We start from the raw sequence: 23,704 nt of genomic DNA, 5'->3' as shown, positions 1-23,704 counted from the left end.
GCAAACGGCAGCGTTTGTGTGCAGGCCTGCTAGGGAATCCGTGCAAGGACTGGCACGCAATGGGCAGTTTCACAGGGAAGGACTGTCCTAAACCAGCTGCTCTTCGGATTCCTGGGCACCTGAATAGTTTAGCGATAAGCTCTTTGCTGCTGCGATGCCTGCACGACCCTCAGCCCTTCCCTGCTCCTGCTGCTCCGTGCACGGGTCGTTTCCTTCTGACAGCAGCAGTTGGTGCTGATGTGCAGCCACAGGGGATGGAGAACATCTGAGGGTGCTGGGGACATGCAGCAGGAAGGGTGCTGCTGGGAGACGGAGCGAGGTGGCCTTGAGTAGGCACGGGCAAAGGGACGGCTTGTGGTGGTCTGATAACCAGGGTGGCTTGAGCACGCTGTGTGAGTTATGTTTAGGTGAAGAAGCTGAGGTTTTCTGGGACCACCGTGTGGTTAAGACCTCCAAATCCTGAGCAGTGTAGCTGCCAGCGGAGCGCTGACTTACAGCGTGCGACTAAGCGGACTTTTGCGGACGCAATGAAGGAACCTTGTCCGGGTTGTTGTCGTGGAGCGCTTGCAGTAAAGCTGCTCAGGGACAGCAGTGCCAGCACCAGCAAAGCTGACCCTCGTTTACTGGTGCTCCGTGTCCTCTGGGGTGTAGGGGTGGCTGCCCTCCGGCTTTGGAAAAGCATGAGCCAATAAACCCGGATCACTCGTTAACCCAGGGAAGAGCGAAGCAGTGAGATGCACGAGAGCTCAGTGGGGTTTTTCTGGAGGGTGTTTTGGTTGCAGAGCAGCAGTCACTGAGCTCCTCCTCAGCCGACAACTCCTGTTGTGCAAAAGAATTTGAAAAACAACAAAAAAAGTGCTTTTCGCAGCGCGTCGCGGTTGCCTCTGTGTGTAGAAGCAGTTTAACGTTTCTGCCACCTCCTGGAAAAATAACCCGCTGTCTCTCAAAACAGAACGTCACCGCTTCGCTGAAAATGTCTGGCAAAACGGCTAGCACGACCAACAACATAGCCCAGGCCCGAAGGACTGTCCAGCAGCTGCGGATAGAAGCCTCAATAGAGAGAATAAAGGTGAGCACTCATCCATCTTCAACCCTCCTTTTTTTCCTGTTTTTCCCCCTTCCAGCTGTAGGGCAATAACACAGTGTGTGTGTGTGTGCCCACAGCTCAGTGTTTGCCCCATCTCAGAACATGATATTTATGTTTCAGCCCAACAAACCCAAATAAAACTAGTTCTGTGGCCCCTTCCCAGCAGCATCCCCAGGCAGATCGGTGCTTTATGGACTCGTGGGTGAACCAAAGCGAAACATAAAGTGCAAATCCCACGCGTGAAGCAGAAGGCAGGTTGGCATTTCCAGTTTGATGTGTATTGTGTTAATTGTAGGATTTCATGGCATCCTTCGGCTGGCTGAATGCAAGTTCTGCCAGGAAGGTGAACGTGCAGGGATGTTATTAAAAAAAAAAAAAAAAAAGAAGGCTGCAGAAACTGGGTTCCTGTAACTCAAGGCAGAAAAGAAACCAAATATTTTCCCACCAGCAGGCACAGGACACGGGCTGCACTAGTAACATCACCTTCCCGGGTTTTGCCGTGCCCTGGGAGTTGCTGGGCAGCCCCTTTCGAAGGGCACCAGACCAGACGTGGAGGTCCCCGGAGCCGCGGCACCCTCCCCCAAGCAAGGGGGGTGAGGAGCAGGGACCCGCGTTCCCGAAACGGCCACTCCGCTGAGGACACTTCTGTTTCCTGCCCCTGACTTTAGAGACGAGAAGTTCCTCGTTCCGAACCCACTGTGTTATTTCGAACCTCCTCCGGTTTATTTTTAGGATTCTGGAGAAGCCGTGTAGGAGCCACATGGTGCTTTCACCTGGTGTCACAAACTGATCCCAAGCACCTCGAAGAGCTCCAGGCTCCATCCTTTTTCCCCTCCAACAGAGGAAGCCGGAGGGAGCCCGCGGCAGTGTGTCTTTCGCAGGAGACGAGGCCCCGGAGATCAGAGATGGTGTTGATCTCCAAGCACCTCTCCCATCCCACACAGGGACTTCATACCTCTGGGCATATTCAGTCATAGAATCCCAGAACGGTTTGGGTTGGAAGGGACCTCAAAGATCATGCAGTTCCAACCCCCCTGCCATGGGCAGGGACACCCTCCACTACACCAGGTTGCCCAAAGCCCCATCCAGCCTGGCCTTGAACACTTCCAGGGATGGGGCAGCCACAGCTTCTCTGGGCAACCTGTGCCAGTGCCTCATCACCCTCAGAGTGAAAAATTTCTTCCTTAGATCTCATAGAAATCTCCCCTCTTTCAGTTTAAAGCCACTGCCCCTTGTCCTGTCACTCCAAACCCTTGTTCAAAGCCCCTCTCCAGCTTTCCTGTAGCCCCTTCAGGCACTGGGAGGTGCTGGAAGGTCTCCCTGGAGCCTTCTCTTCTCCAGGCTGAACAGCCCCAGCTCTCTCAGCCTGTCTCCATAGCAGAGGTGCTCCAGCCCTCGGATCATCTTTGTGGCCTCCTCTGGACCCGCTCCAGCAGCTCCATGTCCTTGTGTTGGGGCCCCCAGAGCTGAAGGCAGCACTGCAGGGGGGTCTCATGAGAGCAGAGCAGAGGGGCAGAATCCCCTCCCTGACCTGCTGCCCACGCTGCTCTGGATGCAGCCCAGGACACGGTTGGCTTTCTGGGCTGCCAGTGCACAGTGCTGGCTCATGGCGAGCTTCTCATCCACCAGCACTCCCAAGTCCTTTTCCAATGATGTCACCAGTTATGGGGAAATACCATTTTATGGGGGTTTAGGTTTGTTTTTTTTTTCCCGCCTTCTGCAGGTGTCCAAAGCCTCAGCAGACCTAATGCTCTACTGTGAAGAACATGCCAAGAAAGATCCGTTGCTAATGGGCATACCTGCTTCCGAGAACCCTTTCAAGGACAAGAAGACCTGCGTTTTGTTATAGGAGAGCAGCAGCTCCTGGGCAGCGCTCCCGGGCAGCGCCAGCTGCCAGCGGGCACGTAGGCAAACACTCTGTAAGGTACCAGCTACTACCTGAGTAAGAGCGGCCGTTTCTCTTACTAAGTGTATACACGATTTCTTAAGCTTTCCTAAAGCGTTTCTTCTCTTTCCTGCCTTTCTTAGGAAGCGAGGTTTCAAACTGAATTAACTTCTTTTCTTGTCCAAGGGAATGGGGTCTCGGGCGCGGAGCCCGGGAGCGTGGCACCAGGGATGGGATGGGGCAGGACGGGGTCTTGTCCTGGGCAGCAGCGGGTCCCGGGGCCACTTTTCAAGCTACACAAACCAAACCAAAGTTGCCTGAGCTTCGCTGGCAGAGCAGAGGCAAAGGTGGAGAAACCTGATAAAACACCGATGGTTTTACGTTCTTATTTTTTTTAATTCTGCGTGGGAGGGGGGTGCCCGCGGCGGTAGCGTGTGCGCGTGTGTTTACGCACAGGCACATTTCGAAGTGCGTTATCTAGCGAAAGCTGCCTTGGAAAATGATTGTAGCAAGTGCTGGCGAGCTCCAGGGAGCCGTGCCTGCATCCTTCCTCGCGTTGCCTTCTCTCGGCAGAGGTTTTTTAAGTGTAAAACCCCAAGCGTCGAGAACCAGAGATCTGCGGATTTATTTTCCGGCTTTTTAAGAGGAGTTGAAAAAGCCGAATTTTCAGCTTCGATTCTGCTTCTCTGAATTATCTTCTCTAACTAAAAATCCGTGTTAGTATGAAAAAAAACCCACAAAACCAAAAACCCTGTCGAAAGAATCAAAGGCTGCAAGCTGGTACTGCCCGGGCGGCGCGCTGAGCTGGAGGCACGGCTCTCTCGCTCAAAGCCCCACTGGTATTTTGTGCAGCGAGTCAGAGTTTGGCTCTTTTTTTAAAAAAAAAAATCATTTTTAAAGGGGAAAAATGCCAAATTATATCCAGACTGATGTTGTGCAAATGTAATTGGAGGGCCTTTCCATCAAGTAAGTGATTTTTATATATATATACATAATAAAAAAGTCTTTCTCTGTGTGTGCATGTGTGTGTACATATATATATAAACTTTAATAGTATATTTTTACAAACATTGAATATTAACAGAAAACTTTGAAGGGATTGAAAATAATACTGACTTCAGGTGGCTACAAATGTCTTCCCCTGTAGCTGGTGGCTCAGAGGTTGAAGTTGGGATGTGCCGTAACTGCGTTTCTGTAATGATATTTACAGAATTTATTAGCCACTTGTAATTTACTGCCTTCTGTTGCATATTGATCGTTTCTATATTAAATTATACACACGCTATTGGATATATTGAGAAGTTATATATTTGTTTCACAAAGACTTCCAAAATTGACACACAAGGCCGTTAGAAAATTGTACTGCTAATTTTGTGCTTACGTGCAAATTATTTTCATAATTATTTTCTAGTGACAATTTAAAAAAAAACAATAATGGAGATTCACACTGATTTTTTTTTTTTTTACTGTGTTTGTGTCTATCATTTTATAACACGTCTTGTTAAAAATAGTAATTAACTTAGTTTGGGTGTGCCTGGCTTCTTTTCTGTAGTCTGCCCTTAAATAAAGCCTGCCGCACGCAGCTGCCCGCTTCTGATGGCATTTAACATATAGATTTTCCAGTAAACTTTTTTTTTTTAATGCAATATATAGGGACATGCGAAAACTCAAGCGATTCCATTTACTCTTTTGCTATAAATAACTGCCATGAAAGAGCAGGAGTTGTAAAATCCATGGAGGTGGCACGACGATGCGGCCCTTCACATCAAGTAAACCCGATACTACTCCAGAATTTCTTTTTTTTTTTTTTCCCCCCCATAAATTAAGCAGCCAGCTTGTTATTTGTGTTTTTTTTTTTTTTCCCCCTATATTTTCAAATTTGGCTCTTTAATGCTGTGTTGCATTGCAGGGAGAAGGGCTGGATGGTGGTTTGGAGCCCCAAGTTGTACTTGCGAGGGGTCTTGCTCTGACATGGTGAGATTTGGGTTTTTTTTCCTCAAAATCTGACATTTGTGCTGCTGAAGCCACCTGCAACGGTCAGTGGGTGTTTAAATCCATGTGAATGGAGGCAGCAGCCGGTGGATCAGCTCCTGGGAGCGCTGCTGCTGGATCTGTGATGTAGGGACGAAGCTGAAAATCCTACGTTCAGAAAACTCCTGGTTCGTGCCGCTGCCATGTCTGAGCCTGACCCCCCTCGGTGCCAGCGGGCACCACTGGGCGTTCGCTGGGGCCACGATGCGCAGCGAGCGTGACTCTTGCACGGGGTGTCCGTGGAGAGGAGCCACCTGTGTGCCAGCGACGGTGCCGCTCCCGCGCAGCCCCACGTCCCCGGGGGCCGAGGATGGCGCCTGCCCGCTCCCGAGCTACGTGCCAGCCACGGCGCGAGGCCGCCGCGGGGCGGGTGACGTGGCCCCGCAGCACCGCATGGGATGGAGACGGGCAGCCTCGTGCCGGAGCGTGCCATCCCGCGCGTCCGGGGAGCGGGAGAACTGGTCTGGCCTCGCCGCCCAGCTGGGCTGGCACCGATCCTGCTGGGGCTGGGGACAAGGCGACCCTCCTCGCTGCCAGGGCACGCACGAGGGCCGCGGGTCCGGCAAGCTGGGCGGGATGCACGCCGGGTGCCGCGAGGCAGCGTGCCGGGGTGCGGCACGCGTGCGATTAGGGAAGCCCCGATGTAGGTCACTGGCGTCCCTGCGGCCTCCCCCGGGGAAGGCGGCTGCGGGAGCGTGGGCGGTGAGCGGCGCGGGTGCGAGGGAGGGTGTTTCCCTCCTCTCTCGGGGCCTGGCAAGAGGTTTCTGCCAGAGGAGGACAGCTTGTTGTGTGCCAGGGTACACGTGCAATTGAAAGCAGTGCTTGGCACAAGACCCCTAAACCTAGGGGGGGCAGGGGTGGTGCTGGGGGGCACAGGGAGCAAACCCAGGAGGGTTTGCAGCTGTCTATGGTGCAGCACTCAGACTGAGCCCCTCCTGGGAAAGGAAACATCAGGTCAAGTTTTCCTCCTACGAGGAATCAGGTTTCCTCGTCTTCCAAGAAGACTCAGGCTCAGCCAGAGTGTAGAAGCCTCAAAAATAATGCTGCCTCTTGCTGTTTGTTTTGTGGTTTGGTTTTTTTTTTTTAAATCTGTGCTGGTAAGTGGCAGCCTTCAAGAAAAAGAAGTGACATTTCCAGCATTTCCTGCAGCACATCAGCTGCTTTTTTCATTTAATGGCATGGGAGGGGCTGGGAATAAACCACACAGGACCAGCGCAACCGGACCTTGCCCCTGGCCAGGACACAAGGAAGCAGCTGCTGAACGAGCCCTTCTGACTGTTCACTAACAAATGGGGTAAGAAAATAAAACCTGGTACGAAGGGTTGGATTTTAAACTTTATTTCAAAAAAAAAAAAAAAACCCCAAAGAAAACCAAAAACCCAAAAAACAAAACACTATCCCATTTCAAACAATTATATTAAATGTAGCTGCTTTTAACAGCCAACTGTTAAAAGTTGCATGGTTGCAGACCGACTGCTTAAGGGCATTCTGGTTCTCAAACCTCCCGAGTATAAATAATTTTTTCATCAATATCATAAAATAACTTATTATATATCTTAGCGTAAAAACTTGAGAATTAACATCCCCAAAATACAATAAAATTGTTTGTAAAACATTTCGATTAACCTTTTTGCTCTTTAAGGTATTCAAACCAGAAACTGTAAGTTGCACTTTTTTTAAAAAAAAAAAAAAAACCAAACAAAAAAACAAACAACAAACCATGAAGGGTGCTGGGCGCTTTGGGGGAGTGACAGCACCCCCGGCGCCTCACCCAGGCCTCGCTCCTCCGGCTGCTCTTCCCGCTTCGCTTCCACACTCATCCTCGTCGCATCGGAGTCGCTTTTTCTTGAGTCCCACACAAGACGTAGCTCAACTTCAGCCTACCCCCCTCGACAGCAGTTTTAGTAGGATTTTTTTTTTTTTTTTTTTTGGTGGTGGGTTTTTTTTCCTCTGTGTCCCCCCCCCTCCCTCCCTCCCCTGTAATCCTCGTGCCAGGGCAGGGAGTTACTTCCTGAGCAACTGCGAAAGTATTGCAAAACTGGAGTGCACTGGGGTTCAGTTGGCCGGCGGGCTGGCGCGGTCACCGCTCCGGGAGGTTGATCACTGGCACCCACTGATCCATGTAGCGACTCTCCCGGCAGAAGCACATCAGCTGACTCAGCGCTGGATCCTTCCACTGCGAGGCATGGGGGTTCTGGAAAAAGAGGGGGGGGGGGGGGGCAGTGTTTTAACAGAGAAGCAAAAACAACCCCCATAGAAGACAAAAAAAAAAAAAAAAAACAAAAAAAGGCATCGCAGAAAAGCCAGCGGCGTGAATCATCCGAAATGGCCACCGAGGCAAACCGACCGACCGACCGACCCCAGAACCGCGCCAGGAGCTCCGCGGCCGCGGGGCAGAGGGAAGGAATAAAGAAAAGAGGGAGGAAAAAAAGGAAAAAAAGTTTCGTTGGGGCCGTGGGACGCCGCCGGAGCGGAGCCCCGAGCGCGGCCGCCGCTGTGCCCCAGGCGCGGCCGGTTCCGGTCTCACCGAATGACACTCTGGGATCGCGCTCGGTTCCGGCCTTTACCGGAGACACGCCGCGCTCGGCACGTTCGTCACGGCTGCCCGGAAAACCGCGCTCCGCCTTACCGCTGGGGGCACCGGGGGGGGGGGGGGGGGGAGGGACGCGGGACACCGCGCGGGCGGCAGCAACCGGTGGCTCCCGGGCCACCGGCGGGTCCTCCCCCGGCTCACCGTGACCAGGACGCAGTGGAGGTCGGCGGGCGGCTCGGTGCCGGCGGCGGGCAGCAGCAGCTGCGCCAGGCGCGCCGGGTTGCTGACGCGCAGGATGTTGATGTCGTTCTCGCAGCAGAAGGCCTGGATCAGCGTGAAGTGGATCTGCAGGGCCGCGTCCGCCGCCTCCTCCTCGTCGGCCGCCAGCAGGCACAGCACCACGTTGTCCGGGTCCCTGCGGGGACGGGCGCGGTCACCGGCGGGGACGGTGCTGGGGGGGGGGGGGGGGAGGGGTACGGGGGCACCGCGGGGGCGTCACTCACACGTTGAGCAGTTTGGCGGCCTCATAGACGCCGAGGGTGAGGCTCCGCTGGCTCAGCGCCTTGCTCAGCACCTCCTCCAGCGCGTCCCCCGCCTGCTCCATCCTGCCGCCGGGACAAGCACAGACAGGCCGCCGTCACCCGGCGGCCGACACCCCTCCGCAGCACCCGCGCGTACCGGATCGGATGGGAACGGAACGGACCGTACCTGCCGGCGGTGCGGTGGTCCCCAGGCAGCTCCTCCAGAGTCATAGTGCAGCCGCGGGGGCGGTGCCGGTGCCCGGTGCGCGCTCTCCGGTGCCCGGTACCCGTGCGCGCTCCCGGTGCCGGTGCGCGCTCCGCGCCGCCGCCGCCTCTGCGGCACAAAGGCGCCCCGCGGGCGTTATCCGACCCGCGCCCGGCCAACCGGAGCCGGTGACATTTGCATACTGCCCTCCTATTGGTTCATGCAAATGAGGCCCCTCCCCTTCACCTCCCAGAACGGCCGCTCTGACCCTCGCGCCCGCGCCGCGGCTACCGGCCGGGGCGCCACGGGAACCGGCGCGGAGGCGGCTGCTGATTGGCCGCCGGAGGGGCGGGAGGGGCGTGGCCTGCGCAGGGGGCGGGGCGGCGGAGCGCGGGCCGCGCTGGTTCCCCCCCGGCGGGAGCGAGCGGCGGGGGTGGCACGTGTTTGTTCCCAAAACCGTAAAAAAAGCTGGAAAAACAGCCGGGAGGCGTGAGGGGTGCCTGCACGTGCGCTGCCGGGAGGCCAGGCCGAGCCCGGTGCAGCCCGCTCCCCGGCCCGGGGGTTCGGGGGGGGGCGCAGAGCCGGGCCGGGGGGTGTTGTACAACGGGCATCGTCGGAAACCTGCCGCTGTCGTTCTGTTTTCCGACGCCAGGTCAAGCCCCGGGGCTCCGGCTGCGGCTCGGTGCTGGCGGCATCGAGCGACACGACGTCTGGCTGCTCCTGCCGCGGCACCGGTGCTTCACTGCCTGCCGTCCCCGTTGCCCGCAGCAGCAGCAGCCATCACCGATTTTACCGTGACACCCAGAGACGGCAGCGGCGAGCACGGGCTGTACCCTGGGGGAGAAGCCATCCTCACTGCAGATGCTGCACATCTGGCTCCGGCTTTGCAGCTGGTGGCGCGGGGCAGAGCTGGGCCTGGCGAAGCCGGACGTCTCTCTGTATCGGGATGTTGCCGGAGCGGTCCAGCCTGCCAAGACCACAAGTTTCCCTTTAAATTCACGGCGAGGATGAAGCTGCCAGCCTTCCTCGCAACCACAAAGCTTGCGCTCTTGCCATTCCCACCGAGCGCTCAGGAAATAACCTCAGCAGCCCCCTCAGACCTGAGCACAAAACATTGTGAAACTCCTGGTGCGGGCCGCGGCACGGGCAGCGGTGAAAGCAAACAGTGTTTTGACGCAGGGTTCTCACCCGCAATGTGGCACGGCGATCCCTTGGCGCGGTGCTACGAGCAGCGTTTTGCAGCTCGTGACGGCGCCGACGTAGCTGCGTTTGTGCCACGAGTCAGCTGGGGCGGTGGGAGGGTCCCGCGGGCAGCACCGGTCCCGTCCCGAGTTGCACAATGTGGTTTAACCCACAGCCCTGGAGAGCGTCTGCAGTGCTGGGGACACAAGAGAGGGGTCACTGCCCTCCACGTGCCACCGTCCTTCCAGGAACTCATCGTTTCCTTCACTCAGGCTCTGGCTTTGGCATCTGTGGTGTCTCCTGGGATGGGCTTTCTGCTGTGACATCTTTTGTTGGGTTAGAGTTGGCTCTTCCGTGTCCTGTCTGGCGAAGGTCAGAAGGTGGGTTCATCTCCGGGGTCCGCAACACAAGAAGGACATGGAGCCGCTGGAGCGGGTCCAGAGAAGGCCATGAAGATGATCCGAGGGCTGGAGCACTTCTGCTATGGAGACAGGCTGAGAGAGCTGGGGCTGTTCAGCCTGGAGAAGAGAAGGCTCCAGGGTGATCTTATTGCAGCCTCCCAGTACCTAAAGGGCCTACAGGAAAGCTGGAGAGGGGCTTTGGACAAGGGTGTGGAGTGACAGGACATGGGGCAATGGCTTTAAACTGAAAGAGGGGAGATTTCGATTGGATCTAAGGAAGAAATTCTTCCCTCTGAGGTTGGTGAGGCACTGGACCAGGTTGGCCAGAGAAGCTGTGGCTGCCCCATCCCTGGAAGTGTTCAAGGCCAGGCTGGATGGGGCTTTGGGCAACCTGGTGTAGTGGAGGGTGTCCCTGCCCATGGCAGGGGGGTTGGAACTGGATGATCTTTGAGGTCCCTTCCAACCCAAACCACTCTATGATTCTATGACCCTTCCACCAGGTCCTTGCCCATGGCAGAGATTACCCCAAACCTTGCCTTAGAGGACACCCCACTGCACCTTGTACTGTTTGGGACACTTTGGTGTTGGACCAGGGGAGGCAATAACGCATCAGATTCTCAAAATACGTGCTCTGCGTGTAGTAAACACTGCGGCATCACTTCCAGCCGTGCTGGCCAGGAAGGGTCTGGCAGCCCGTGGACAAACCCCAAACTTTGGAGGCAGCTTCAGCAGCTCTGGCCTCCAGCTCACGCGTTAGCCGGGGCCGGCACGGTGTCTGCTCAGCGCTCAGGTCAGCGCTGTGGCCGCCGCCGCGTTTGGCAACGGCGCGAGGTCCCGGGTGCGGGCAACGCTGACGCCCAGGTGCTGGGTACCCACGTTGCCCACCCACAGGGTGTGCATCCTGGCCGCTGTGCGGGACGGCGCTTGCACCCGGCGCTGGGCAGGCAGCAGCAGCGTGGTGACCAGCACCTTTCCCAGCAAGAAATACCTTTCCTGAGCGTGCCTGAAGCCTGTAACAATCCGACGTTGCAGAGTTATCCCAACTTACTGCACTGGCGGCGGGGACAGTGGCGTTTCGGCAATGCCACCGGCGCACCGTGCCGTGCTGCACCGGCTGCTGCCGCAGAGCCTGCCCGTGCCGACCTGAGCCATAGCGTGTTGCTGGTGGCACTTACGTTGCAAACCACCTTGCAAGCGCTTCCCCCTGCAAGTACCCCCGATGGGGGGGGGTCACGCTGGAGCCTTCCCGACCGCCGCTTCATGTCGGCCGGCGCCATAAGACCGCTCGAGCTCGCTCTGCCGATGCTGGCTTAGCTAAACTCTCCGTGTTTGAGCCCAGCAGAGCAGACCTGCTCCCCCAGCCCCCCCGGGCCAGCTGGCTGCCAGGGGGTGGGCAGCATCTCACCCTCGCCAGCCCCTCAGCGGGGTTTCCGAGCGCCAGGTTGAACTTGGGGTTTCTCTGGGAACTCACTTTTGCTGCCATATGGCCCGGCTCAGCCCGGGAGACCTCCGGGGAGGATTCCTTCTAATGGGAGCTGTGTCAAAGATCACGCTTTCTCAGCTGTCGTGCCTAAAAGCCTCCGTCCTCCCGCGGCGAGTGCCAAAACGCTTGCCCAACCCGGGCTGCGAGCCAGCGCAGTCCCGCTGGCTCCGGCGGACCCGGGGCTGCAGACGGGCCCCTCGGTGGTCCCTCGCAGAGCTTTTGGCAGCGTGTGCTTTAAAGATTTGCTCGCAGCAGCGTTTTCCTTGGGCTCGTAAACAGCAGCGGCCGTTTTCCACGGCGGCGTTTGCCGAAGCGCGGTGCGGCGTGCCGGTGAGTGCGGCAGGGCGGCGTTCAACACGTTGCTCGTGGAATCACTTAATTAACCATTTGGAAAACAAGATCTGGGTATGAAACCGTTTCCCACAGCGGAACATAGGGAGCGATTGAAGTAGCCCCTTGGTTGCGCTGGCGAGGAAAACTTCCAAAAGTTTGCATATGTTCCCTCGGCTCTCGCTGCCCATTGTCCTGCTGCCGCAGCCCTGATGAGACATGACACAACTTAACGAAGCCCACGGCGTCAGGAGAAAGGGGGGGAGAAAAAAAAAGCCTCTTTTGCATCAGGTAGAGGGGTGGCAGATGGCAGGACCACAGCAAAACAGGTGGAAGCATTGTGCGGTCACCCCCCGAATTAAGTGCGGTTAATTTGCTCTATCTCTATTAGCAACTAAAATCTCCGGCTCGCTCGCCGCGAGATCTGGGATTGTATCCCACCGGCCGCGCCGCCCCATCTGTGACCGGCTGCAGAGCTAAATCTGGCTCGAAGGCAGCCGAAAAGCAGCTGAAGCCTCTTTTCCCTCTCCTCAGTGGCGGCAGCTCCTTGAGCCGCGCCGGTGACGACAGCAGGCGATGCTCTAAAACTGCGTTTTCCCCGCAGGCTTCCCAGCTGGAGGCAGTTTTCCCTCCCTGCCTTTGCCCAGAGAAGCAGCAAGGATGCTCCGGAGCCGCACGGGACCCTCTTGCTTTGCGGCGAGGAGACAGAAAGTGGCCGCGCTCGGGATGTACCGCCGGCTGCCGTGCCGGGGAGCCCGGCGTGGAGTCGGACCCGCAGTTGTCCCTCCGCCGGCTCCCAGCTGGCAGCTGCCACTAAACCCTCCTTTCATTGCCTGCCAAAAAGCGTCCGCAGCGTTTTCCTCCCCCCTCCTGCCCTTTAATCCTGACTTTCGTAAGTCGCCAGGCCGTTGCCTGCAATCCCCTCCGCAGTCAGCATCACGGAGACCGGTGGGCCCAAGAGCTGCATCGGGCTCAGCCAGGGGGGCTCAGCTCTTTCCCCCCGCGCTGGCAGACCCCGGCCCCAAATATTGTCTTGGGCTGTGGGTTTTAGCTACTTGGTTGTTCAAGGAAGCCTGGAGAGCATGGGGTTCACAGGCAGGGGTTAGGAGATGCCCACTTGGGTCCTGCCCACAGTTCAGTCGGAGCCGCCACCGTCGCAGGAGGACGTTCTGGGCCAGCCAGAGACATGTTTCCTGCACGTAAAGTTTAAGTTTTTGGGAACGAGACCAAACATCAAAAGGTGTCAGTGAGAGGCGATTAAGCCCCGGCCCTGCCGAAGGGGCCGGCAGGCGGCCAAGCCCCTTCCCGGGGGGCTGCGGAGGGGCTGCCCGCCAGGTGGTCCTGGCCACCGCTGCTGCTCCTGCACCGTGAGCCCCACGGTGCCGGGGACTCTTCCGCTCCCTTTTCACTTAGCTCCGTGCTGTGCCCGTGCTCGCGTGGTCCCATTCCCGCTTTCAGCGATGTCCCCATCTGCTCCCTCGGTCCCCTGCCTTGCTGCTGTCCCGCGCCGGACCTTTCTCCAGCTCCTCTGACACCCCTGACCATCCCGTTGCTACCGGGAGGTGCGGGGTCTGCCCTTCACTCGGTGTTGCAGAAACACGCTGCCCGCACCGCCGAGCAGCGCAACACCCCGGCCGCGCTCCCGTAGCAGGGCCGTGCGTTCCGGGTGAGCGTTTTCTCTCCCCTTTGGATCTGCCAGATAACAAGGGCAGCGACCGCCTTTGCAGAGCAAACGCCAGCTTGCACATTCCCCGAGGCGGCCTCTGCTCCAACAGCCACTGCGTTTTCCCCGCGGCACCCAGTCCCATATTGCTGAGCCCACCCCAGCCAGCCCCAGTGTTTCCAGACAGTGCAGGCAGCAGCATCCATGTTCACCTTCCCGGGCCAGGACACCCCTGCCTGCACCTTCTCACACCCCAGTGGGAACAGAGCCTGCAGCCTCCGATGCTCAGCTTCACCTCCTTGCTGTGCTCTGGAGCAGGAACACTGGGCTCACCCCAGGTCTGCAGGACCCGGCTTCCCTGGGCACCACCAGCGCACGCTCCTTGCTCCGACACGGAGCACCATGTCCCCAGGGAGCGCTGGGAGCAAAGCGAGGGCAGAAATGGGGCATAAGGGATGGCACCACGGACAAAGTCTGCACCCCATGCAGGGTTGAGCCTGGTCGTGGCACTGTTAGGGGTCTGGGTAACCTGGCAGCGTGGCCACAAGGCATCGAAACCACTGGAAAAGCAAATCCAGGAATCAGCTGGGGGAAGAGCAGGTGGGTGGGCATCCCGACGTGGCCACAGGAGCTCCGGATCCACCTTTGTGGTGGGATAGAACCCCTCGTTTGTGTGAGACAAAAAAGTCAGTTTCCCTTGTTTTCTTTGGAGGAGTTTCTCCATCGCCGACGGAAATGAAAGCGGGGTTCGGCTGAAGCAATCCCTGCTGGTGTTCGGGGTTTGACTTTGGCCGGCGCCTGGGAGCGTGCAGGGCAGCTGGGAAGCGTGGCCCCGGCTGGGTTTGGCTCCGGAGCTGGGCACCGTGCCAACGGCATTCCTAACCGCCCGGGTCACGGGAGTGCGGCTGAGAACCCGGCTCGGTGGCGCTTTTGTGGGCAGCGCGGAGCAGGGACGGGACTTTCCTGGCAGAGGCATCTGCCTTTCCCGGTGGATGCAGTCCACAGCCTGGCCCGAGCAAGAGCTGTGCCCCCTCCCCGCGGCCGTGGGGTCGGGTTGTGCAGACGTAGGTGGTGGGGGCCAGCTGGCCCCAAAATCCCAAGTCCTGGCCCCGGAAGAGCAGGTGTGGGCTCTGAAGAAAGAGGTGGTGGTGATTTTATACTGAACTCAGCCGATGGGTCTGGCACGGGATGTTTCACCCTGTGCTGGGCTCCTGCACCGAAACCAGACCATTGCACCCCCCGTTTTCATTGGCAGAGGTGGAAAACTTGAGAGAAGGCAGCAGGGAAGGGGCTGGGGGTGAACACCGACCATTCGCCTGCCGTGACCCCGTCCACATGCATGAAAGGAGAAAAGTTGGGGTGCAGGACCCCGCATTCAGGATGCTGCTGCCTGCTGCTCTTTGCACAGCACGGCTGGCTGCGGACTGGGGGTTGCCTCTCCCAAAGGTGGGGGTGCAGGGATAACGGGGGTGTGGGGATCCAGGGATACGGGACGTGTTTGTCTGACCCCAGTTTGCCAGCACTCAGCACATTCCTGCTGTCCTCTGCTGCGCTGAAGCATCGTGGAAAGGGATTCGGGTCTCACCGACCGTGGCACGCTGGGGTTTGGCAGCCGGCTGTGGCGCTGAGCGGGCTGTGGGAACCGGCTGGGTTTGCCCAAAATAAGGGACCCGCTCCCCATCAGCAGATGTTTTCACCTGCAGCCAAAAGCCTGTGATGCCAACGGCTCCCACTGCCCCGGCTGCAGCAGCATCCTGGGAATTCTGCAAGTGGGAGCCCTGGGAGTGCCTCACCCTGGGTAGCTGCTCGAATGTCTTCTCCATCCTCAGCAGAAGCCGGCAGTCGTCTCCGGATGAGGGGGGCATTTTTCCCACCCTGTGCTCGCCCGCCTTTGCAGATGCCCCCACAACCCATGTCTGTGCCGGACCCGTGGCCGGGGGACCCCGTGGCTTGGGCCACAGTGCCGGCAGGCCGGGCACATGCAACGGCGTTGGTCGCTCGCGTGAACCCTCCTGCCTGGCCCGGAGCTGAAGCCCGGGCAAAGTCCGGGAGCTGGGACACCCGCTCCGTGCCTGCAGCACCGCTCCCCAGATAAACCTGCAGTAAAAGGCAAAAAATAAACTTTGTCCTATTTAATAGCTGCATGGAATCGTAAAATAGCCCATGGGTGGCATTTGCATGAGCAAACACCCTCCTGCCCCACGCGCTCTCTCTGCAAGGAAATCATTGGCTCCATGTGAAATTGCAGCCGGAGCCGCCGTGGCCCGGTGGCCCATTTGCCGAGTGCTTTGCTTGCCCCTTTCCTGCTGCCACCCCCTCTCCATCCCCCTGTAAATCCAAGCCCGGTGCTGGGCGCAGTCATGCACATGGGAGCGGGGAGCGTGTTTTGTTCCCCCTTTCATCGCGGTCAGCGTTCCTGCTCTTTCTGTGGACAGCAGGTGGGGGTCGCTTGGGGACAGGGCAGGAGTTGACGTGACTTTTGTTTGATTTAGTCTCCAATAAAGCGCTGGGTGGGGAGAGCCTTTAGGAAAAAAGTTGGGGTCGGAGCTCGAGGTGAAGCGCTGAGCTTGGGGGTCATTGCAGTGTGTGTAAATGAACGTGTAAATGTGTAGAAATGAAACCGAGATGCTGGTGGATGAGAAGCTCACCATGAGCCGGCACTGCGCGCTGGCAGCCCAGAAAGCCAACCGTGTCCTGGGCTGCATCCAGGGCAGCGTGGGCAGCAGGTCAGGGAGGGGATTCTGCCCCTCTGCTCTGCTCACGTGAGACCCCCCTGCAGTGCTGCCTTCAGCTCTGGGGTCCCCAACACAAGAAGGTCATGGAGCTGCTGGAGTGAGTTCAGAGGAGGCCACGGAGATGATCTGAGGGCTGGAGCACCTCTGCTCTGGAGACAGGCTGAGAGAGTTGGGGCTGTTCAGCCTGGAGAAGAGAAGGCTCCGGGGTGATCTTATAGCAGCCTTCCAGTACCTAAAGGGAGCTACAGGAAAGCTGGAGAGGGACTTTTTACAAGGGTGTGTAGTGACAGGACACGGGGCAATGGATTCAAACTGGAAGAGGGGAGATTTCTATTAGATCTAAGGGAGAAATTTTTCCCTCTGAGGGTGGTGAGTCACTGGCACAGGTTGCCCAGAGAAGCTGTGGCTGCCCCATCCCTGGAAGTGTTCAAGGCCAGGCTGGATGGGGCTTTGGGCAACCTGGTGTAGTGGAGGGTGTCCCTGCCCATGGCAGGGAGGTTGGAACTGGATGATCTTTGAGGTCCCTTCCAACCCAAACCATTCTGTGATTCTATGATTCAAAAGCAGATTTAAAAACATACCTAACAGGCAGAACCACGGGAATCTTGTTTTCAGCAGGGAGCCCCTTTCCCCACCCCAAAGCACCCCCCATGCTGCTGCAGCGCCCAGTGCCTTGCTGGGCAGCAAAGCCCATCTTCCCGTGGCCATGCTCGCTCACCAAAAAGCTGATTACCGGTGCCCCGTGGCTGCCAATTAACTGATCTGCATCGTGTCCACATCCCGGTTCCTTTGGCAGGGGTGGCAGAGGCCGGTGCCAGGGTCACCCACCACCTGCCACGGTCAAGGCCGAGCCAAGCCACGGCCCGTGGCCCCGCACCGAGGCGAGGCAGGAACTGGGGGATTTTTTCAGCCGCGCTCCCAGCTCCGCACACGGGCACGCGTGGGCAGGGGGTGCGTGGCCGTGGGTGCCCCAAAACGCCACGAGCAAAACCCATGCTGGGAGGGAGGAGGGGGGGCGGAGAAAGAGGGGGAAAAAAAAAAAAGTTGTTTCCTTTGGGAAGCAGAGAGCCCGAGCGCCGCCGGACCCGACCCCCGCGCGCTCCCGGTGCTCCCGGTGCTCCCGGTGTTCCCGGCGCGGGCGCGCGCCGCCTCTCCGGCACCCCCTGGCGGACGCGGCAGGGGCCGCGGACCCCCCCGAGGCAGGTGGGTCAGTAAAAATATTTATTATTTTTTTCCAAAAAACCCAGGAATTTCGCTGGAAGAAAGGAGAACTAGCCGAGGTGCAGCGTGTCGCGACATAAGTGCAGCCTTTAATACCCGCCCTGGGGCTCACTGCTGGGGGCTGAACCGCCTTTTTTTTTGGGGGGGTGAGGATGGTGACCCCGGTCCGGGCCCCCCCCCCCCCCGCCCAGAAGCTCTTTAGGAGGAATTAGAGGGGACAAAACAAGCCCTGGCTGGCCCCGTGCAGCAGCGATGTCCTGCGGGGCAGGAGCAGGGCCGGGGGCTCCCGACTTCCCCGGCCGCAGCCGTGGCCCCAGGGATGCGTGTTGCCATCGTGGCACCCGCTGCCGCCCGCAAAGGTTGTCCCCGAGCTGCCCTCGCTTCTTGCAGAGGTGCCAGGGGACATGAGGGCCTGTCCCCGTTGGCTCTGTCTGGAGAAGGAGCAACTCTTCCCAAGCTCGTGAGCAACGACGAGCGCTCAGGGAGCATCGGGCACTTGCTCGGAGGATGCTCGGGGAGCACCAGGTTCTTGCTCGGAGGATGCTCAGGGAGCACCAGGCACTTGCTCGGAGGATGCTCAGGGAGCACCAGGCACTTGCTCGGAGGATGCTCAGGGAGCACCAGGCTCTTGCTCGGAGGATGCTCAGGGAGCACCAGGCACTTGCTCGGAGGATGCTCAGGGAGCACCGGGCACTTGCTCGGAGGATGCTCAGGGAGCACCAAGTGCTTGTTCAGAGGATGCTCAGGGAGCACTGGGCACTTGCTCGGAGGATGCTCGGGGAGCACCGGGTACATGCTCGGAGGATGCTCAGGGAGCACCGGGCTCTTGCTCGGAGGATGCTCAGGGAGCACCAGGCACTTGCTCGGAGGATGCTCAGGGAACACCGGGCTCTTGCTCAGAGGATGCTCAGGGAGCACCAAGTGCTTGTTCAGAGGATGCTCAGGGAGCACTGGGCACTTGCTCGGAGGATGCTCGGGGAGCACCAGGCACATGCTCAAAGGATGCTCAGGGAGCACTGGGTGCTTGCTTGGAGAATTCTTGCCCAGCTGGCACAGGGGCACTGCTTTGAAACAGGGTGGCTGCGAACTGATGGCAAATTAGCAGTTGCTAATCACGCTTTGGTATTGGTAGCGTTGCAGAAGTCAGTTAATGGGATGTGAGGAGACCTAGAATTCCTTTATTTTCCACCAGCAAACCCTCCTCTGCCTGCCGCAGGGCCGGGAACGCTGGACAGTGAGGGCTCAGCCTGAGTGGGTGTTTTGGGAGCGATGGAGGTACCCTCGAGTGGCTCTGCTGCAGGGCTGGGGCTGCCCATCCTCGTGCCATCCCCTCCATCCAGGAGCTGGGGCTGTAAGAAAAATATTGAATAACCCCAAACTCGTGACCCACTCCCAGGGAAAGGTGCGTGCGGCCATCCCCACAGTGCCACAGCCCAGGGCCCACCGGGAATGCCCGCACTGCTGCCAGGCAGCTCTTCCCAAGGAAGGGATGGGGCAGAGAGCCTGGAGCAGCACCTTTCAGGCCAATCCCTTAACTTGCAACAAAGGTAATTTATTTTTTTGATTCAGTTCTGTAGAGCCGTTTTAAAATATGCATATTTTTTTAATGAATGGTATAAAGGTTTTTTTTTTTAAAGAATACACACTTCTAAGGAAATTAAATATCGCTGCTACAGGTCTCTGGTGCTGGAAGATTCCCTCGTCCTGAAGCGATCTGGCAGCTGAGCCCCGTTCTGCAGGCACTGGGAAAGCCAGGGATGCTTGCAGAGGCCAGGCTGGCGAGGCAGCAGCAAGCCGTACTGGTTTTATTTTCATGTATTATGGGAGCTGTCAGCACTTTTTAATTAATTTGAGGGGTTTTGCTTCTTTTTCTGCTCAGGAGCAGTCTCTAGGCAGGAGGTGTTTTTCTCCAGTTGATTTGCAGTTACTGGTGTAATGATTACCTCGCTTGCCTGCGTTCACCTGAAGCAATTTCCAGCGTTGGTGTTACTGTTTGCACTGTGCAGCTCCCTCCTCCTTTGCAGCTGGGCTGGGAGCTGGGCAAATACTGCCTTTTCACAATTTTTCCTTTGTTTTTACACCGAGGCCTTTCCAGGGGCTGCAGCAGCAGCGGCTCCGAGCGACGGCCGTGTGTTGCTTGGAGAAGAGCTGCTCCGATGGGACGCTGCATCTCTGCAGCTGAGGCACCCCGAGGCTGCGGGAGGGCACTTCAGGGTGGCAGTTTGGGACGTGGGTCCCCATTTTTCCATTTTGGGTCTGGTTCTTGCTGTCTCCCAGGACATCTGGAGAGGTGTCAACACCGGGACAGCATCCCAGGAGGGAAGAGGATGCTCTGGAGGGCTGTTCAGGAGGTGGGGAGGGGGCTTGGGTCTGTACTGCTGGAAGAAGGTGAGCTGGGAGGACTAAATAAAAAGGGATTTCCTTCGGGAAGGGGTTGCACGGCTGTGAGGAGCCTCGGTGGGAGGGATCCCTGCCGCAAGGAGGGGATGAGAGCTCGCTGAGGCAGCCGAGGTAGGCCTCGCCGGGCTGGCAGCAGCTCCTGGCACGGAGCGGGTGCCGTTCCCCACGTCGCCGCCCGCGTTGCAGGCAATATGTTAATAACACTTTGTTCTTCAGTTCTTTCATCAGCAGCGCTCGGAGCGATTCACAGGCGGCAGTTGGTGCGCCCAGCGCGCCCACGGCGAGCACAAACCCCTTTTTTCCCTCTGTTTTTGCAAGTGGGGGCTGGCAGCGAGGGGCTGCCCAGGCTGCCAGGTGGGCACAGCGGGGACAGGGACACTCTCAGTCCAGCCACGTCCCTGCCACGTGGGAAGGGCTGGTGGCTCGAGCAAGTGGGGTGGCCCTGCACCCCTTCATCACCAATGTCTGGCTCCTCGCTGCAGCCTGCATGAAACTGCAACTATTTTTACAGTGTCTGGGTCTGATTCTTCCTGCAGATCTTGAAAGTATTTTTAAGTGACGTTTGTGGTTAGGCGAGCTGTGTCGCAGCGGGTTGTCCCCACGTGTCGCCCCTGTGCTGAGGACCTGTGCCCCATTATCAGAGTGGGCAGCCCCGCGCTGCCACTTGCTCCCACCACAAACGGGACCTCCACCATGAATGGGACCTCCACCATGAATGGGACCTCCACCACGAACGGGACCTCGACCACAAACGGGACCTCCACCACGAACAGGACTTCCACCAGGAACGGGACCTCCACCATGAATGGGACCTCCGCCCCCAGCTCGGGACCACACTTCCCGCGGTGCCTTATCCGAGCGGGCAGCCCTGCTGCCCTCTGCTCGTTTGTCTCTTTATCTAAAGCAGCAGCTGTGGGGACCCCACGGGACGTTAGCGCTGGGACAGGCGGTGAGCGATGCAACGCAGACAACAAAGCACCAGGGAACACCCACTGCGTGGGGAGCTGGCAGAGATCTTGGTACTGGGCTACGGGTTGAGCATCTTGCCTCTGCCTAATGTGCTGGGTCATGCCCGCACGTTGCTGCTGGACGAGAGGATGAGTGTGGCGGGAGCCAGGCGGGATGGCTGGGCGCAGGCAGGAGCCGAAGGCGCTTGGGATCTCTCAGAAACACGTCCTGAGCAATGGCACATCCCCCTTAGACATATTTGGGGCTGATGCCTTAATGTTCACGTTCGATGGAGAACCAGACCCTCGGCCCTCTCCTCGTGCCCGCGCCTCAGCCCTGGCTGAGGTTCAGCCCCCATAACCCCCTGGCACCATCCATTGGAAGCGGTGGTCTTTGCACCGCGCTCCCCCCGGCCGTACGCCAGCTGCGGGCTCACGCTGGCAGCAACTTGGCTCAGACGGGCCAAGGGAGCGCCCCGGCTCTCCTTGGCACCCCGAGGATGCACCGCGAGCCTGCCTGGGGCGTGCTGCAGCCACGGGGACTTGAGACCCTGGCGCTGGTCGCATGGTGAGACCCTTTGCAGGGCAGGGGACTGGGATGAGCCGGAGCAGCGGGGAAACCTCCGGAGCTGCAGGTCAGGCAGCCCATGCCACTCGTTAGCAGAGAGCCGGGGTAGTTCCTCTGCCTGTCATCACCCTAATGAGTAGTTGTCTTGCCCGGCTGCAGCAGAAGCAATTCCGTGACCTGCTTTTGGTGCCTTTGATCCTGCTTTTCTTGTATTTCCTCCCCCAGGTGAGCCCGCTGCCGCAGCAGCTATGGTCAAGCGCGCGTGCTCCGAGAGCACCCGGGACCTGCACGCTGACCTCCGGAGCTCGCTGCCAGCACCCAGAGACTCGGTGCGTGTGCCATGCTCACCTTCGGGAATACACACCTCATTAGTGACTGACAGCATCAGCGCTAATTGCCCAAGCCTGACGTCACGCTGGCAGAGGAGGCGATGCCTTCCACGCGCTCTCAGCTCGCAGGGTTTGCTGCATCCCCACCTCCCCAGAAATCCACGGAAATCCTGCGGTTTGCCCCAAGCCCAAGCTGGATGGTTTGGAGATTCCCCTCGCTGGTTCCCGGCGTCCCCGACACCTCTGCAGAGGTTTCATCCCTGGCGAGAGGAGCCGGCGGAGGCTGCCGCAGGGGTGAATCCCGGCTGTTTCCATCCTGGCGTAGGTGCCCGGCCCCGCAGCGCTCACCTGCCACCAGCCAGGGTTGGCACTGACACGCTGAGCGATGCCGCAGCCCGGCCCGCTGCCTGCGACACGGCGAGGGGTGCGGGATCCCACCGCTGCCCATGTGGGATGCTCCGGGAGAGGGATGGCTCTGCTCTTCCATGCCTGCTACAGGGGATTGCTGTTCCTTGCAGGGGTATTTCTGCCTCTCCAGGAAGAGCTAAAGTTGGTGCTGAGTAACATCCCCTGGCATTTCTGGGGGCAGGGGCTGGTGCTGAGCAAGGGCAGGGACCAGTGAAAGAAACCAAGCACAAGGGCTGGGTCGTGTTTGGGACAGGTCCCTGGCACGGGAAGGCTGGGGAAGCACAGAGCTTCTGCACACCCAGAAAACAGGCACGTGGGGTGCAGGACAGAGGTTCTGGGTCGGTTTCCACTGTTATCTCTATTAGAACTTGCTGGTGGCAGAAGGGAGAGCTGGGTGTAGGGTAATGAGTCTTGTCCAACCCAATAAGTTGGTGACTTCTGGGCGCCGGGGTTTGCAGCACTCAGAGTAACCAGGAATGAGCCAGCTGCAATTATCGTTACAGCTGAAGATGTAGCAAAACGTGATTTTTTTTTTAATAATACCCTGATATGATGGCAATTTCCCTTTTTTTGAATTGCTGCATTTCTGTGCCAGCCCAGAAGTCCTTCTGCTGACACGAGGGCCTGGAGGTGGTGGACGTGCCCGGGGTTCCTCTGGGCCCTGGGAAGGATGGTCCTGTGCTTGAGGACAGAGCAGCCTGGTGCATGGGGCTCGCAGATTTCGCTCCTGCAGCTGCCAGGTGGGAAATTGTGTGTCTTCCTTAAAATAACTGTACACTTATTCCCCACCCTGCATTGCACTCCTTTTTATCCGTGTGACAGCCGAAACCTGGGCTCTACGGAGCGGGGAGGGGATGGGGTGGCTGAGCCAGGCAGTGGGGCGAGCGGGCACGCCGAGGATGCTGAGGGTGGGCACTGCCTCTCGGCACCCCCAGTGCGGGCAGAGGTGGCTGCGGGCTGACTCAGAGCGGTCTCGCAGCTCGCCCCGCCGTGTCCCCGTGAAGCTGCCGGCTCAGCAGCCTGGCCCAGCTCTCCCATGGCCGCCCTCCACGCCCTGCAGCTCGTCCGACTCCGATCCAGGCACGCAAACAGGATGGGCTGGTTTTCGGCACGGAGTCGGGTTTGGTGCTGCCCGGGCTGCCGGTGGGGCTTGGAGGCGGCGCTGCCAAATGCAGCTTCATCCCCACGGCCACTTCCCCAGCGAAGCTCTGCCAGACAGCCTCGGTGGCAGTGCCAGATTTGGACTGTCCATCTGTTCTGGATCCGGGGCAGCGAGTCAGCGTGCTGCAAAGACACATCCCGTTTGCACAGTGTGGCTCCGGACTCGGACTTTGGCCAAACCTGTAACTTCGAGACGCTTGACCCCAAACACTTGAGCCCAGCCCCAGCTGCCCGTGCTTGCAGGCAGGGAGCAGGCAGGGATGCAGGCAGGGAGCAGGCAGGGATGCAGGCAGGGATGCAGGCAGGGATGCAGGCAGGACACAGCCCCAGGCTCGGCTCACTGGCACGGAAAGCCACGCTGATGGCTGTTCTCTGAAAGAATGTGGGTTGCAGGCTGCTTTGTTTGGGTTTTAGGGATGTTCCCAGGAGTGGTACAGCGCTGCAGCACCCAGCACCATCCCGCCCATCCCTGCAACCGGGGACAGGGACAAGCTGCCGCAGGTACCTGGGCTCCTGGGATGTGCGTGGGGGTCGCAGCCATCGCTGGCATCCCCAAATGCCACTCAAGGGTGGCGTGAGCCACGGGCACCCTCCAGCACCAAACACCGTGGTGG

General features: G+C 58.6%; 2 protein-coding genes across 2 annotated transcripts; one reads left to right on the top strand and one right to left on the bottom strand.

The window, feature by feature from the left end:
* The first annotated feature begins 963 nt into the window (after positions 1-963).
* On the top strand, positions 964-2,945 carry GNG12 (G protein subunit gamma 12). Its single transcript, XM_009982885.2, has 2 exons — positions 964-1,069; positions 2,811-2,945. Exons 1-2 carry the CDS (start codon positions 974-976, stop codon positions 2,934-2,936), a joined length of 222 nt encoding a protein of 73 aa, XP_009981187.2. The 5' UTR covers positions 964-973; the 3' UTR covers positions 2,937-2,945.
* A 4,040-nt stretch (positions 2,946-6,985) lies between these two features.
* GADD45A (growth arrest and DNA damage inducible alpha) lies at positions 6,986-8,288 on the bottom strand. The gene is made up of 4 exons (XM_086617438.1): positions 8,245-8,288; positions 8,040-8,141; positions 7,738-7,951; positions 6,986-7,197 (listed from the first exon to the last, which is right to left on the bottom strand). The coding sequence occupies exons 1-4, from the start codon at positions 8,286-8,288 to the stop codon at positions 7,084-7,086; spliced, it is 474 nt and encodes a 157-aa protein (XP_086473564.1). The 3' UTR covers positions 6,986-7,083.
* Positions 8,289-23,704: the final 15,416 nt, after the last annotated feature.

The sequence above is a fragment of the Tauraco erythrolophus genome, chromosome 10 (assembly GCF_009769465.1).
Source record: "Tauraco erythrolophus isolate bTauEry1 chromosome 10, bTauEry1.pri, whole genome shotgun sequence".
Classification (NCBI taxonomy): domain Eukaryota; kingdom Metazoa; phylum Chordata; class Aves; order Musophagiformes; family Musophagidae; genus Tauraco; species Tauraco erythrolophus.
Note: the sequence above shows the minus strand (reverse complement) of the source record. Positions and strands in the feature narration are given on the sequence as shown.

Excerpts from the sequence above, each read along its gene's own strand:
- GNG12 (XM_009982885.2), top strand. The coding sequence starts at position 974 with ATGTCTGGCAAAACGGCTAGCACGACCAACAACATAGCCCAGGCCCGA. Across the intron at positions 1,070-2,810 it reads CCTCAATAGAGAGAATAAAG|GTGTCCAAAGCCTCAGCAGA; the intron begins GTGAGCACTCAT and ends CGCCTTCTGCAG.
- GADD45A (XM_086617438.1), bottom strand. The coding sequence starts at position 8,288 with ATGACTCTGGAGGAGCTGCCTGGGGACCACCGCACCGCCGGCAG. Across the intron at positions 7,952-8,039 it reads GCCGCCAAACTGCTCAACGT|GGACCCGGACAACGTGGTGC; the intron begins GTGAGTGACGCC and ends CCGTCCCCGCAG. Across the intron at positions 7,198-7,737 it reads TCCACTGCGTCCTGGTCACG|AACCCCCATGCCTCGCAGTG; the intron begins GTGAGCCGGGGG and ends CTCTTTTTCCAG.